This window comes from Callionymus lyra, chromosome 18 (assembly GCF_982586985.1).
Source record: "Callionymus lyra chromosome 18, fCalLyr1.hap1.1, whole genome shotgun sequence".
Classification (NCBI taxonomy): domain Eukaryota; kingdom Metazoa; phylum Chordata; class Actinopteri; order Syngnathiformes; family Callionymidae; genus Callionymus; species Callionymus lyra.
In genome coordinates this window covers 18,721,356-18,738,670 of record NC_141835.1, presented here as the reverse complement: position 1 = coordinate 18,738,670, position 17,315 = coordinate 18,721,356, and the positions used below count along the sequence as shown (strand labels likewise).

Here is a 17,315-nt window from a genome sequence, read left to right as displayed (position 1 = left end):
TCTTCATAATTTACGCATTGCATTTTTTTTTGTTCATTAGTAAAAAGGTCAAAGGTGCTGTACCAGAATGCCCAGGCTCGTGGAGTAGAAGGGTGATGTGAAGTCAATGACTCGGCTTCTGGCAGAATTGATGGAGAACGAGGTGACGGCCATGTCAGCGGTTCCGCTAAGAAGGTCTCCGACGAGCCCAGTCCAGCGCCCCTTCCCGCTCGTGGCCCCGTACTTCCCGTCCCCCACTATGTACAGGTCAAACGTAAAACCCATGTCTTCTGCTAATTTCTCCAGAAGGTCAATGCAGTAGCCATAGCAGCACTTCCTCAAGTCCTCTGGGAGATCTGAGCAGAGAAAAGAAGAATCACACACGTTGCAAACTGTGAACCACAAACACAACCCGTGACCTACTCTTGAGTTTTAAAAGTTATCATTGAACTTGGTGAATCTGGGACTGAAATACTCTTGAATTTGAAGTACTATTTAAATAAAGCCCTTCACAATTAGTAGGTGAGGGTTGTATTGTATCTGAAACTAACCCGGTATCATTTTACTTTACATCATACTTTTATTACATCGATAAAAGGGGGGACTTATGTCGTGCATTTTCAGCAATTTCATCAATGGTGAGTTACTGATTGAAAATATCAACTCTTGCAGAGTCATCCAAGGTTGCTGGATCGTCATCTAAGGAAGGAATTATAAATTATCAACTGGGAGCCTACGCAGCAGAAATTTGAGAGGTGGATCGTGCTTCTATTCCTCAATTAGGGCGTCCATGCTGGTCATGAACCGGATCTTGCGGGGATTTCTTTTGCTGCCTGCTCGAGTCTTCCTGGTACCTGGAGTCTACTGTGTCTTTAACTGTGGCAACAAATGACTTCCCACAAGGGTTGGATGGTAAAACCTAATTAAGAAAGTGACTATACTTGAAAATGTTTGCTCACTAACACATATATTCCGTTATTGTAGCCAAAGGGTATTTGCAAAGTAGTTACCTCCCTGAGTTGCAGGTGCAAGTACCTGATGTTTATAAAGTACAAGTCTTGATCTTGAACTTAATATTTAAGGCCTATAATTCAATAATTTTACTCCTTAAATCAAACACAGCCCTAAAGAGGATCACACAAGGCCGTGCAGTGACATTCCAGCTGGATCTATAATGAGAAGCTCATACTTATACATAATAACGTTCTTTCTGATTAACATTTTCCTGCTTTCTGGACTCGTAAAATTCAAATGCCTTACCACCGGGATCCCAGTCTGTAGAAGACATGTTTGGGTTGTGAAGCTGATTGAAGAGTCCGTTGATTACGTCCGTGCGGTTCGTTCTCGGGTCGAGACAAAGCTGACCAGCAGGACACAGTCCATCTTCGTCCACCTCACGCGTGAAAACAAACGGGTGCTCCACCAGGGTCACCACCCGGAGTCGGTGTCCCTCCACAGAAAGCCCAGGTCTCCACTGCTCTCCGTTGTTGGATTCCCCCTGTCCATCCGCCCCTCTCACCCCGGCTCCAAGACCTTGTCCTTGACTGTTTCCCAGACCACCTACCAAGCCTAGTACTCCATTTTCCAAATCCAGCCGTCCTCGGGTCCACTGGCCAACGGTGACCCAAGCCGGTTGGCCAAGAGCTCCTCGTTTAAGACTCCAAACGTGAAAAAGCTGGGATGACAGAACTCGGGAGCATCCTGGGTCGACTTGAATAAGTCCGGTGGATCCAGTGAATGTTGAGTTTGAGAGAAATCTGAAAATCGTTCAAAGAAAAATAACATAAGTATCTATAATCAAGCCTCTATATCAAGTCCTTTAACCATAAACATTTTATTTGCCTATCAACACATATTTTACCATTTAAATGTGGACTCAGAGAATCAGTTAGAGACACATGCGACTCGTTTTTCCATGTTTACTTTAGTGCTATAAGAAATCACGATGAAAAAACACATTTATTCATGTAGCCAAAATGGTTAGTCATTTAAAGAGAGGCGTTAAGCATTTATGCATGTTATTTATCTGCAAACTACTGATCAAAGTGCTTTTCTAGATGGGTTAAGGAAAACCTCAGATCTCCTCATTATCCAGCCGTTTTACAAGCACTATCTTTAAAGTAGTTCTTCCTATGGGGTGTGTTTCCTTCTGTAATTTATTTTAAATATTAATGGTAGCGCTGTATTGCTAGAATATAATTTGAGGCGAGAAAGCCAGAACACTAAATTACATGGTATAGCTTGATGGGAAAAGCTCGCGGGTGTGATTTCTGTAACCTGGATTCAGTAGTAGGCTGGTAATGGAAGTGTTGGTATCAAGATCTAAATCTATAAGCAGTTTATGGTCTTGTTTTGATCTCTCCAGGTGCGTCAATGTTGGCCTGATGTAATAAAATAACAAGCAGGATGACACTAAAATAAATCATCCACACTGTGTTCTTGCATCGACAATTCCGCTTGTGTGCGACAAATTGGCAAAAAAAAAAAACATATACGACGAGCTCACAAACATGAACTGCACTGCCACTGTGTTGATCACTCTTCATCTAAAATAATCCATTCATCCAATCCAGGCTTGCTTTAGACTCCGAATTTTTTTTTCCTCAGACTTTTTTTTGGTTCACATTAACCACAAATTTTCTCGGATGGCTCGGTCTTGACTGCAAGTCTGGTGAAGGTAAATTAGAGGTGAGAACTACTCTATTCACCGAGAGTTATTTAACCACAGGCTGTCGATGTGCTCATATATGAAAGGAAGCTAGCAATGAATGCAAAACAGTATAAATTGGAAAATAATTACTACATGAAAAAATCTTTTCCTTGATGTCCTCGTCCGTCATCCTCTCATGCGTTTCAGTTTGTGACCAATCAAGACGGGGAAGCTGGGTGTATTTGAGAGTGAAGTTGCAGATGGCGTGGAGTCTGGTTTTAAATGGGTTATTGCATCAGCCAGAAAAGTCATAATTAAATGTTAATGCGGTGCAGTGAGGGTCTTTTCCAATCTGCCAGTCCAAACCAGCTGCTTTTCCCTGCTCTCTCTTTTAGGCATGTCTGGCAGCATACAATTCATAGAAAGAGCAATTTCACATAAATCTGTCTAGCCTTTGGAAGTGCTGGGAATTGTTAGCGGGTGAGCTGTTTTTCTATCATGGGAAATTTGACAGGTGGTGACACATCGTGTCCCTGACAAGTGTAGCGTGATCATGTCTAGATTAGTGCGAGGGGGATTTCCTGGAGGTCATTGTAAATCTTGCGGCTGGTTGTTTAAATGTTAAAAAATGCAGGGATCAGTGAATTTGGTGTGGTAGCTGAACCGTGCAGAGCCTGCTTATTATGTCTGAGTCAAGGATAGAAATGGCAAGTTTTTCCTTCCTGTTAATAGAAAAGGTTGGTGAGGCCATTGCCTTCTATTACTGCGGGAGAATATCATTTTCTTTCTCGGCTTTGTCCTTCTTTCAAGTTATTCTGAAAGAATTCCATATGAATGCACATCTGGAAAGCGTCTCACCTGCTGGTGATCTTTCATGGGTAAATAATAGATATCAAAATGAAAAGACTGAATGAATGTTAAAGTTTCTTGATCTTGACCCCCAAGTCTGAACAATCAGGATCCTTTAGAAAAATGACAGCTTTCAGGAATCTTAAGCAGCCATAGAGAAGTTACTTGGACTATTCTTTGAAACCAGCTTTTCTCTTTCTGGTCTGGTCCTTTCATTTTGTATGAGGGACCCATAAAGTTTCCTACCTGGTTGTCTGGCATAGGAAGGTAGTTTGATCATTATACTATAGTAAACCAGATATTAAGGATTCAAAATGTGTACTTAGTTGGTAGCATTTTGTAGACTGAGCAAAATATATTTCTTCTTCTGCTCCCATATCTTTCTTATTAAAATGATTTTATGCAAAACAAAAATCCTGCTATGAATAATTCAAAAAGTTTGTAGTCCAACACATCCTCAGTTTAACTTCTTTGTGAACCCCAAAAACCTTAGTCCTTCCCTTTATAAAGTATAATCTGAACAATCTAGTTTTACTAATGAGTTAATTAGCTACTGCTACTACCAACCTATGCATACATATTATACAACACAAACTTAGATAAAAGTGAAGTTACTTTAAAAGGAGGAAAATGGTGAATTAAGCGATGGCGTGATATTCAATCTAATGATTGATGATGTTAAATAACAATCAGTAAATGATGCTTGTTCCAACAAAAACAAAACAACCAACACACAAAGCTGAAATAAAACAAAAAGAGCTTTGACTTGTTGAAAGAGAAAGCTCTGAATGAACTTCTTGCCAACAGCTCTAGTGTCGCCAAACATAAATAGCTTGATATATGGACGACAGCTGAAGAAACAATTAGGTGGATTTGAAGAATTGGTCAAGGAGTTAATTTATGGTGTCCCGAGGAGTGCAAAACAAAGTCCGGAATTTCAATTTGATTAAAAAAAAAAGTCTCACTTGAGCTACGAATCCGGCAGGCACATTCACAAAACTATCTACTGCCACGTCGAGAATGCTAATTTTAAATCTCTTTCAGTCTAATAATAAAATAGATGAAGAGCATTTAAACATGAGCCGTGAGGTACCAGACCCTCAGGTCTGGAACTAGTGTTTACTTGAACACAGAAAGAAGGTCAGTATTTTTCTGGGCTTTCAGAGCATGAAGAAAGTTAGGAATAGATGCAATATGTAGGAGATTACGTAGACAGTCAGGTCCATGGATGGGATAAGAGAGGACAAACTAGGAAGGATACTCTAGGAAGGTTAAAGGAATAGTTTGCCCAAAATTCCCCTCATTTTCTACTTACCCTCATGTCAACTAAGGTTTTGGATTAATCAGATTAATATGTTCCTTTTTGCAGACACAGTTAGAAACACATGTCCATGCAAATGTAGCAACTAGTGCTCACTTTTCTTTGTCAAAAAAGACACCAAAAAACATCCAAATATGTCCATACTGCTCATCAGTAATGTCCCTCTTGTATTGAAGCCCAAACTAGAAAAACTTTTCCAAAATAGTTGAATAAGTCTGTTGTGAGTTTGTTTATTGCAGAAGTTCCTGTCAAGTCTGTCAGGGTAAATCTTGAACTTGAAGCTCCCAGTGTCTCAGTTCACGGCTATTACCCTGAACTGAGACACGGATTACTCTGAAATAATCCCGACCCTAAATCAACATGAGGGTCGGAAGAAAATTACTGACGATTGGCTGAACTTTAAGTAGACTGACTTACTGTGCCAACACCTGATGGTAAATAGAAGAAGATGACAACTTCCTGATGCCGCCAGTGGTGGCTGGCACATAGAGGTCGCTGGTCGACCATTTCTTTCAATGGTATAGGCAGGAGTATGTACAGGAAGAGACCCCCACCTAGAATATTATTCACCCGCTGCCATTGGATGCTGCTATTGGTTAAAGTGGAGGAATTGAAAAAGTTCTTGGATCATTTTCATCTGAGCCTTTATCTAGACCATAATGGCAGCTTCCAACGACCCTTCTAAAGTGTAAGAAGTTGAAACCTCCATTCTAAAACTAAAAACACCCTTAAATGAGCTGCCTTATTTCTCTACAATGAGATGTGTATTACATTGTGTCTCTAGGTAAGATACTTTTGTAATCTAAATCACTACAACGATATCTCAGGAGGAACAGCGACCCCCCTCTCCCTCCTACACAGGGATTCCCAGGAAACTGATTAAACATGTCTCTGATTTCAGACCCTCTCGCTCACCACCGCATGCAAACGTAGGTTTCCTCATCAACAACTCCCAGGGTGTCTGTGACGGTAACACGGGAATGCTAGCCATGCCGCGAGCGGAAGATCGCTCATGATAATTGCGTGCCTGAATCATCATATCCAACAGACAGCAGATTCATCAAGCCCAAGGCACCACTGTATCAAGTGGTGACGCTGGCTGACAACAATAAAATAAAACCCTGAAGGGACAATAGATGGCTTATCAGAGCCCTGAAGTGTGCTTTTGTCCTGTTTCTGAGACTTTTGAAGATGAAAGCGGACGATAAATCTGACCGTTACTAAGTGTCATTTTTACTTATGGGACTCAAAGGTTGTACTAAATCTGAGAAAATGCTACATTTAAATGATGAGCGGAGATATGAGCGACATATAAATGAAGGTGTCAGATATGAACCGTCAGCGAAAAGGCCACTCCATCACAGCTACGGTACATTTCTCTCACGGTTGTGATACATCTGTTCTCACTCCAGGACTGTATCATTCCAAAAAAAACCCCAAAAACAAGACTAGCTTGATGTTGGAGGCCTAATCTTTTCATGGGAGATGGAATCATTGGATGGAGTTCCTGATAAAACTCGGTCGGCTGATCCTTTTACATCTTCTTCTGACAAGAAATATCTTCACATGAAGGAAGACTTTCAGTATCTACTGATTCCTCTGCCAGCATTTATCTTTGTGTTAGCAAAGTCACTGGAAAATGTATTCCAAGGATTTCGATGAATTTTCAGGATGTTGATAATGTGATGAGGAAAGGTCTTGAGGATATATGATTTGGTTAAGAGCGATCGCTGCGCCTCAGGACAATTTGCCAAACAAACAAACAAACAAACGGAGAAATCAAATGGAAACTGGCACTTTTAAATCACCCGAAACAATGAATAGCTGTGGACCCAAAATGTGTTGTTGTCAATTAAGCAGTGTCTTGATAAAAAAGACTGCTGCAGGCTTGCCAACTCAGGTACTCGGATATTCTCGAACCTGAAGGCAGAGGCGTTGATTGAAGTGAGCTTTAATTGTAGACTAAAAACAAGTGCTTAAAAAATCACAAGGTGGGAGTAAACGTGTTCTCTCGGTTAATTCTCAAGGTCTCGTTTTAGTTTTCTTTTTGCTTTGACTGCAATACATTGGTTGTCTTTTATGTGGCTTGAGTAAACTTTAAAAATGATGCCTAATTTTCAGTTCAACCTAACTTAAGTGAGGCAACAAACCTGTCTAAGTTAAAGGCACAGTTATGAATGCACAAATAAAAATCTGTCAATCATGCTTAATCTACAGAACCCTGTCAAGTGAGGGAAATACTGAATTATTATTATTGATATAGAGTATTTAGGGAAACAGGCCATGAGCTCCATGTTTGACTGAAAACGCTTGGACCTTTGAATGGTTTTTCAAACTCTCAAATCTCATATTGAAGTGTCCACATGGGTGTGTTTTCTTTGCCCTCACTATATATTTAAATAGTAATAACTTAAAAACAAAGTGACCTAAAGACGTGGCAATAACACAACATAGACACAAACATGTGACAGAAAGGTTACAATTTGATTAAATGATCTGCAGTAATGCATTGATGTTTAGTAATGTAATAATGAAGCAATAGCTAAAATAGTAAATATAATTCCTTGCTGTATAATCAATGTCCACATACTCCTTTTGCAGGTCTGACTCAGTACCCAAATAAAAAAAATGCATTTTATTTAAAGTAAACTTTTGTCATAGATCAAATGAATGTGTTTAAATGTAAAGCGGTTGAGAAAGTTTCTATATTCTTGTTAAGTATAAATGAATATACTTTTAATACATACATAGTTCCTGACACTGCAAGTGTCTCCAAGGAATCCAGCTGTTAATTGCCTTTTCCTTGTGGAAGTCTCTCATTTCCTACAGCTTTGTCGGCGCGCCTGCGGCACGAGACAATAACCAATCAGAGACGACACCGGAGAGCCGAGAGGAGAACCGGAATGTTCCATTAGTGTGATAAAGTCGGTTTATCTGTCGCCCAGCAAGGGACAAGGGTCACTGACACCATTATCTCAAGAAGTGTTTATTTTTAAAGAATATTCTGATAAGATGAACAATTTCCTAATTACCCATTTATGATAATTTTCTTAATCCTTGGTGTCGCCGAGAAGTTTTGCAAGTTTTAAAACATTAGCGATGGCCGTAGCAGGACCAGTTTTTCCATTAACACATAAATGTGGTTAATGTTGAGTATAATGAGTAATATTGAGAGTTTTGCTTTTACTTTTTTATTTCTTTTATCAATACATTTTAATGCAATGTGAAATAAAATAAAAAACAGTAGAGAAGTTTACGATGATCTATTATTGCCAAGTCTCAGACTGTTCTTATTCATCCTTTACACCTTAAATCCACAGGAAACCTCAGCCTCTGTCGCCTGCTGTGCTCCTCAATATACCAGGGTTGTCTATGTGACAGAGTTTTCATCATATTTCCAACCTTTGGTTTAAGGTGTGATCATTTCATCCCTCACTGCATTCTATTGCTTAATTCGGTTCTGAGGTTAATGTTCTTGTTAGAATTCCAATATCTAGAAATCATAACCTATTTTGAAGAAAAAGCATGAACATTTTGATACCAGTGTATTCACCAAATACTTTACATAGTACTAGTGATGAAGTTCCCAAAAAACGGTCTTGGTCAAAAGACAACCCATTCTTGGTCAAGGTTGGGTTACAGGGTTATTTCTGTCTCGGGCTCTCAGGCTGTTATAGTGATCTGGAAAGTTTTTTTTATTAAATAGTATTGTTGTAATAACTATTTATCATGTAATGAAGGCAACATGTAACGTAACTGCTTGTGACTATATTTGATGACTAACCAACTACATTTATTTTATGTATATACAACCTCTAAATGACTTTTTTTTATGTAGATTTTCATTATTACATTAATAAATTACTAAAAATCCACCAATAGACTTTCTCTGCATTTAACGCATGCAAGTATGGTGCGTTAAGTAGTGTGGGACAACCAAAAACAAATCAAAATTCAACAAAGCTGCCAAAAAATAATAACAGTACATTCATTTTCTTACTATAAAAAATAAAAAATGGTCAAAATAAAAATGTAATCAAGCTGCCGTAAACAACACCAGTACCTTTTCTTTTTTTATTATCTTGGTCTGGATTTGGACTACTTGTGCAATACTAATACTCATTTAAGGGGCAACTTATGTGTGGATTTAAGTGTGTGTTAAATATATATTAGACCTATATTGTATCATCAGTATGTGTCTGTTTTTACAAAACTCTCTTTCATTTAAATATTCACATTAGAAAATGTGCTCAAGCCCATACATGAAAACTCTTAGCTTAGTTTAGGAAATGTATTCAGAGAAACAACGTAATCTTAAAGGCATCAGCTCAGTCACTTTCGTGAAGCTGAAGTTTTGGACTGAACCACTGGAGCTAAACTGAGCAGCAGAGCTGTCATGCCAGTTTAAATAAATGACAGCCAGTGATTTGCAGACTGGAAGCTGCTACTGCACTGAAAGGCAGTTAAGCAAATATATTTTCATTTGCTTAAAAAAGAAATCATTTTTCGATACAACCTCACCTTCTAACAAAAGCATCTTAAACAATAAAACATGATTTCCAAGGAATGACACTAATAACTGTGGGCACCTTTAATATGCTGCTGTAGTTGCCAACATAAACTGTGAGGTTTTAATCCAAGAGAAAGACAGCACTGTGACACCCACACTCCAATAATACTGTTTCCTCACACATTGGCTTCTGTTACAGCCTCTGTTGTTTCTCCAATTGCTGGGATGTTGCCGCTCAACAGCAAATGCTTCCAGGGCCCAGTTTGTGATTATGTGGTTGAAGTCGATGATCCCTCTTAGCTGGCAGCGCTGTGTGTGGTCAATATTTGACTCACACCACATACCCATCCCACCCGGGATACAAGCGCACACGGCTGTCAAAGCAACCGTTTCAGTTATTTATTTCCAACATGTACACGAGCGGAGATTAGTTTGCTTTCAAGAGAAATATCCAGGGTTTAATATGTATGTCAAGATGCTCGGCCCCCTGCGGTGACTATATGTTATCACGGGACACACCTTGACGGAATGTATGAGAGCTGGAGGAGATTTTTTTTTAAGAGGCAGCAGTTGAGGACAAGTAGTCTGGATGCCATAAAAAACACTCCTGCAGGCTTTGACGACAGTATTCAGAAGGCTCCTCCCCTACAGTGCAGAGGACAGGCAAGGGCGACGTCTGGAGCAGAGAGTCACCCAAGTGGTGCCAGCAGCTTCTGACAGAAGTGCTACTGAAGAGCGGAAAAGCTTCACGATAGATTGTAAAGGAATGTGTTGCCCTGTGAATGCATCGCATTATCCAAAGAGTGTTTGGTTTGTAGTAAATGTGGTTGAAGGAAGTAAACGCAATGACTGACGTATGGCCGTCATACAATGCTGTATGTGTCAAAGAAAAACATGGTTTCTTAGTTCAACTAAACATATTAATAATAACAATTAATTATTAAAACATTCTTTGAAAAAAATCTGTTGACATTTTATTGACAACATGATTATAATTTTAATTGGAACATATTTAGGGGTGAGGCATTCAGATGGACTTATGATTTTTATTATTTAAATGTTGAAGTCTTCCTCTCCAAGATGCAGTAAGTCCCTCATCATGACCATGATTTGAAGTCATTACTTTATAAAGTTCTCCCCCCTCTGAATCTCAGCGAACGAGAGGTTATGCCCCGCTTTGTTTATACAACAATCCCTTGGAGGAATTGATGACAAACCATGATACTTGACCAATTACAGCAGCGTGGGTGTGGTTACGGTAAGCAAGAGTTCATCCTCAGAAAAAATGATTTTTTTCAGTGGGCGGTTCTTAAGCACATTTTCTAACATAAATATTTAAATGAAAAGGGAGTTTTGTACAAACAGACACATACTGATGAGTACAATAGAGTCCAAGATCAATACAACAGATGCTTAAATCAACACTTTAATAAAGAATGAAGCTCAATTTTGATGAAACAAACACTATCATACGAAGTGCAAAGAGACACAGGAAGGTCTGCATGACTGGCAACGCAAGGCCCAAAAGTTATGTAACATATTTATCTTGATTTGTATGTATTTGTTAATATAAATCTATAAATCAGGGTTAGTTGATTTTTATAGTTCGTGGCAACATTATTAAAACCTGACTGGTCTCGATTCACACGCCCTCAGCCATGTTCTGTCATCTGTCCAAAGCTATCAGACTTTAATAATACTGAGTAGAAGCATATTATTTATGTGTTATGATAACATTAAATTATATATGTCATTTATTTTGTTCCTGGATTTAAATCAAAAGTAGATTCATGTTCATGTTGTACGTATAAAGATGGCAGGATTTAAGTCGAGATGATGAGATTATGGATGCCAAGAAGAAACTTTAAACAAAGGTAAAACAGAGGTTTAAGGAAAGGAACTTCATGGGAATTTGATAATCCCTGTTAAGGAATTGGTAAATATAAAATGTGTTCGGCCTGTGACTTAAGATGCTAAAAGATTTTTGCCCCTTCCTGAAGAAGCTGAAAATGGTGCATGTTCAATATTTAGATGTATGAGTCTGCAGTTAAATCCTATATAAAGGAACCAGAGTCTGTGATCAGAAAAAACTAATAAAAACAAACATTTAAAGTGGATTAATAGTTTATATTTGTTCATTAAAAAATATTCTGACATGGATAACATACTTATATTTAAATTAATGCAGACGAGCTCTGGTGTAAATGTTTATATTTTACATACAGGGTTAATAATGCGAACACTTTATTTACAGAGACGATGAGGAGCTTAATTGAAACAACTTAAAATAGAGTTTAACAAGAATCAAACTGTAAATCAGTATCACTAAAGAGTAGTGATGATAATGTGAACATGAAACACATGCGTGAATGCTTAATACAGTTATAATATAAAAGGATTTTGTTTACAAATTAACAAATCATGTGACGGTGTATATATATAAAAGAGTGTTTTTCAAGGAGATCGCTCTAACCAACTTTAGCTGCTTTCATTCTGCATCTTCACTTTGATCTAATGGACGTTGTTTGTACTCTTGTAGAGAAGACATGAAGCATCAGACGCTGATCATTTTGTTCATTATGTTATAAAAATAAACTCATAATTCCTTTACATTTTTTCTGAATAGCGTGAAATAGCAGATTAAAAACGATCGATGTTGTCTTAATGAATACAGATTATCAGTTCAGTGAATGAGAACATATTTACACGTTTGTAAATAATTTAATATCCACTCTTGTAGCTACGCTAACACTTCTGTGTTAATTTTTGATCAATATTGATCATTAATGTACCTCTGATGTGAACATCTCAACATGACTAGAGAGGCTGACATGCATCCTAGCAGTAAATAAGGACGAACACCACCTTCAATCTTGACGGGAAGTCCGGAGCTTTTAACACTCTTTTCATTATTGATACATATAAACGTTGAAGTGAAAAAGTATGTCCGGGCATTTTTTGTGCTTCCGACCCCTTGGTACCTCCTGAGGCCCTAGGCGGGGATTAATTTAACACAAAAATAAATACAATTAATTGAAGCCTTGAAATTGGCTGTTAAAAAATAAATGTAAGAAAGAAAATGTGTTGTTGGCTGTTTTCTAAAAAAGCAGATTTAATGTCTTCATACAATTCTTGAAAAACAAGCTTAATTCACTGTCTAAAAATAGGTTCCTATATATTGACTAAAAATATTGTTTTATATTGTCAGATTTCACTGCATTGCAGTTACACTGTTCTGACACGCAGAGTTACTAGAAAATAAATCCTAATCCTGGGTTTAATTGCTCTAATTATTGGATGTTTGTTTGTTTATTTATCGATTATTAACGTGACAAAGAGGACCTTAAGTGGGTTGACATTTCCTTCAATGATCTATAAGTGTGTTTAAGCAAGTAAGTAAGTAATGGTTATTTGTAATTAACTTTCTAGACCAGGGTCACAAAGCGCTTTAACAAACAAAAACAATACACAGTTAAAACATATACAATAAAAGGCGAGAGAGTTTTAAGGATCGGGGAAATGTGAGTTCTTCTACTAGAGCGGGTCAGAATTCTCGCTGCAGATGTTTTTTATTAACTGCAGGTGAGACAGCGCCTGGTAACAAACTCGGTTGTTTTTGTTACCATTTTAAATCAGAATAAAGGATGAATTTGATTCAGAGGATGACAAAGAATTTGGGATATAACCAAAAATCAGTTATAGGTTATTAAAATGCTAACAGGCTACGACCTTACACTTTATAATAATAACTCTGAAACATAATTTTGATTTTAAAAATGCCAAATGAACAATAATATATACAAAAAGCAGTGAATCCACAAGTTTATGATACAGCAGTGTGTGTGTGTGTGTGTGTGTACCTGGATAGATACTGTCCCGATGACGGAAGTTCCTCATGGTTGCCTTTTTCATAGCAGTTGACCATGTTCTGGACCAGCGCCAGGTCCGGCCTCAACATCGTCGCTGCAGTGACGGCTCGTCCAATGAGCTGCAGAGCATCCCTAATGTAGAAGCTGATTGGCTTGCGTCCAACCTCCCCATAAGCTAATAAGCTGAGGGGACCTCCTAAGGTGTGCAGTGAGTCTGGCGACAAGGGATATCCCATGATCCACTGCAGCGCTGGTAGTGATGTAATGAGTCTCTGAGCGGCGCGCAACACAGACGAGAGACACTCCGGGTCAGAACCCAGCAGGAGGACGGAGGAAATGGGGGACGTGGAGCGTAGAAAACTGGTGGAGATGATCTTCAGAGCCTCTTCCTCCCTCTGGTCCTCCAGTCTCTCCTCGCTTGTGTCGCCTCGTCGGTCGCCACTCCCTGAGATGTGGGTCAAGTTTATGATGTCCCACAGATGCCAAGCAGGTCCGCTGTGCGTCTGCAGATGGGCGAGCAGTCCATCTCCACCTTCCTCCCACCCGGGGCAGATGACCGCCGCGCCCCCCCAGCTACCCTGCTCACGGCTCCCCCTCTCGCCGTCACCGCCCTGTAGGACCGCCAGCAGCAGATCGCCCAGAGTTGACGGGGGGACGCGGGCCGACATCTGCAGGTGGAATTGATTCTGTCAAGCAGAAAAGAGAAAAAAAAACATCAAAAAGTTGAAGAGCAAACAAGCGCAAAAGCCGAAGTGACAAAGTGATAAAAGAGAGAAGCGAAAATCAAGATCTGAGATGAAAAGATAAATCCTAACCTCGGGGGCTGAATCCCATAAAATCACATTAAAGAACGGCTTTTATGAGCCACAGATTACTGTGTCGCCGAACAATCCCCGCTGCCGCGCCGCGACCACACCGATCAGAAACAATCGGTCACATTTGTTCATTATCTCGAGCCCTGAATGAGACGAGCGAGTGGCGAGTCGAACACAGAGTCGATGATTTGCATCTAATCTGCGACATCACAGTTGGCTTGGCAAGACAACAATGGCTGCCACAGTTCATCCCGAAGCCTGCCTTTTCCAAAGCCCAGCGAAGACACTGGCTTGTTTCACACTAAACCAAAGTGGATAACACTGTTGTCCTTGAATCCTCTCGCAGACGGACCTTCCCCTTCCTTCCTCGGGGGCTTCTGTCCATTTTCAGCGCTGCAGGCTTCATGCAGGGTTAAGAGAGGGTATTCTTTCATATAGATGAGTCAAATTTCTGCGTTTTCGCCCCAAATCTCCTTTTGGTCCCCCCCCAAAAAGCCCTTAAGAACAATAATACCATCATCCACACCTTCTCTGTTATACAAATACAGCTCTGGAAAAAATTAAGAGACCGCTGCAAATTTTTTTCAAAAGTTTCTCTGATTTTACTGCTTATAAGTATGTGTTTGAGTAAAATGAACATTTTTGTTTCATTCTATAAACTACTGACAACATTTCAGCCACATTCCAAATAAAAATATTGTCATTTAGGGCATTTATTTCTAGAAAAATGGTCAAGATAACAAATAAGATGCAATGTTTTCAGACCTCAAATAATGCGAAGAAGAATGTGAAAGACTGTTGGAGAGCGCATGACAGCAGTGATTAAAAATCAGGGTTATCCCACCAAATATTGATTTCTGAACCCTTAGTTAGACGTTAAAACATTAGTGTTGTGTTGTTTTAAAATGAATAAGATCTTGTTTTCTTCGCATTATTTCAGGTCTGAAAACATTGCATCTTATTTTTAATTTTGACCATTTGTCATTTTCTGCAAATAAATGCCCTAAATGACCATACTTTCATTTGGAATGTGGCATAAATGTTGTCAGTAGTTTATAGAATGAAACAAAAGTGTTAATTTTACTCAAACACATACATATAAGCAGTAAAATCAGAGAAACTCATAATATTGCAGCGGTCTCTTAATTTTTTCCAGTGCTGTATATAGAATATCCTTGAATGATTGACATCCCATAAAACCATCAAAATAAATAAAAACTCTGATTTTAAAGGTATAAGAGTGGACAAAAAGGCTGTATATTGTCTCTATATTTTGAAAATGGTAAAGAAAACTAAAAAAAATGTTCCTGTGCTTTCGGCCCTTTTTTTCCCTGGCACCCTTTTTGCTATAAATGAATTTTCGAATCCACCTTATTTTATACTTTCTACTAAAAGCTCGGCTTCTGGAAAGTTTAATTTTACTTTGGCTGCAGCTCTCACATCCTAAAAATCTCTACAGTGCTGACATCGCATTTCAGTATCCTCTTCTTATGATTATGATTATTGTAAACCCAGGTGGAGTTTCGGAAATAAAAAAAAGCAGTGAGGAAGCACATACCTTTGCCAAGGAGCTAATTTATTAGAAAAAAACAACTGAATTAAAAAGACAACATCCATGATGAGGAATCGACAAAAAGTCCCGCACTGGCAATCAAACTAGCAAACCATTGCAATCAATGTGGCAGGTTATACTCCGTTGGATATCTCCGTTACCGCAGAAGATCTTTTAAAAACAGGCTCAAAAGTTTAGACAAATTCGAAAAGACATATCTGTATGTTTATTGGTTGTGTGTGTGCGATGCATCCGCGTATGCCTCTCCATCTGAAAGATAAGTTATCCGAGCCTGACAGCACAACACACTCATTCATGTTCGTTCAAATGGAAATCCCCCACGGGGGAGAAGAAAGTAAACAGAGCGGCCCACTGCTCAAAGTCCTTGAGTCCCTGAAGAAGGCAGGAACAAAAACTATCTGACTGAAGTGTAAAGAGACATGGATGATTTAATGCAGTGTGTGTGTTTCCTGTTCCGCTGGGAGGTGGTAGGTGTGTGTGAAGTGAATATTCCCTCTGAACCCAGCAGGGTGCTGAGACAGAGGTGGGGGAGGCAGCGGGGCGAGGGGGGTGGCTGTACCTCAGCAGGGGGAGCCCTGCAGCGTAATAGACAGGAAGTGTCCAGTACAGGTGTAGGTAATATCCACGATATCATTATCAGAAATAGAATCAATCGCTCCTGAGAATGTGTGATGTGATGATGAAAGACGGGAACTCGGCCGGGAGACATTTAAAGGGATTTATATGTAAATCTATAAGTGCATTGGCCTCTTCTGTATTCAAACCGGAAACTTTGTTACTGTGACGTTCAATGTTCAGATCAAATCTGAAATGTCCTTTCAACTCTGAGACCATGATTCTCAGGCTGGGATAGAGGAGACTTCAAAGCACAGTGCGGTGTTATGAGGGAGTGGACATTTAGTATGTGACAAATACTACACTTTGATGATAAATGATCCAAAAAGCTTTTCTTCAAATGTGTTTTTAAAACAAAAGCTTCTCAAAACTGAAATTTTAGGTGCATTTTATATAAGCTTAACGTCTGTGAAGACCAGTATTTACGGGGCTATTACTGTTGCTAAAGCTTTGTAAATGCAAATATATACGTGTATCTGTACAGTGATCCACAAATAATGTAATTCAGAATAAATATGATGTAAAGAATATTGAGGTATTAGTCTCAATAACACATTGTTTTCTTCTTGTTTAGACATTGTTCTCACATTATTGACACCAGAGAGTTTGTTCTGAATAATTTACTCTCCTGATATTAATACCATTTGTTAGACTAGAAGAGAGATATCACATTGAATTTGGTTAAAAATCCCAACATTTATCACACCAATGTTTCTTATTGAGACTATTAGCTAAATATTTAATTCTGTAAACCACTAGAAGATTTTAAAAACAATCACGTTAAAATGAAAACGACTAGTCGGGTCTCGAACCACTTGAGTTAGTGCCGTAAAGTGTAGCACTGAGCTAAACATAATCAGGGTAAATTGCCATGTGTGAATCAAAAGATTTAAATTAATTTGTGATACCACAAGTTACTTATTTCATTGCCACAACTCAATATTTCCTGGCCACAAATTACGTATCCGCCCCCTATTGGCGGAACGGTGTCACCGCGGCTGAGGCATTTGTATACAAATCCTGTTACACATTTGCAGATTGTGAAACCGTGGCAGGACTGTTGCAAAAGTCACATGTGCAAAAATAGCAGGTTTTGAATTACACATTTACAAATCAAGTTCCACTTTCGTAAAT

The 17,315-nt window shown here is 38.9% G+C and overlaps 1 protein-coding gene across 1 annotated transcript in view; it reads right to left on the bottom strand.

The window, feature by feature from the left end:
* The window catches only part of LOC148060840 (glutamate receptor ionotropic, NMDA 3B-like), a 165,780-nt gene that overhangs the window by 49,153 nt on the left and 99,312 nt on the right, over positions 1 to 17,315 (bottom strand). The window contains exons 2-4 of the mRNA XM_087779978.1: positions 13,170 to 13,864; positions 1,240 to 1,736; positions 64 to 335 (exon numbers count right to left, since the gene is read on the bottom strand). Of these exons, the coding sequence (XP_087636104.1) occupies positions 64 to 335; positions 1,240 to 1,736; positions 13,170 to 13,864 (1,464 nt within the window). The remainder of the gene's footprint in view (positions 1 to 63; positions 336 to 1,239; positions 1,737 to 13,169; positions 13,865 to 17,315) is intronic.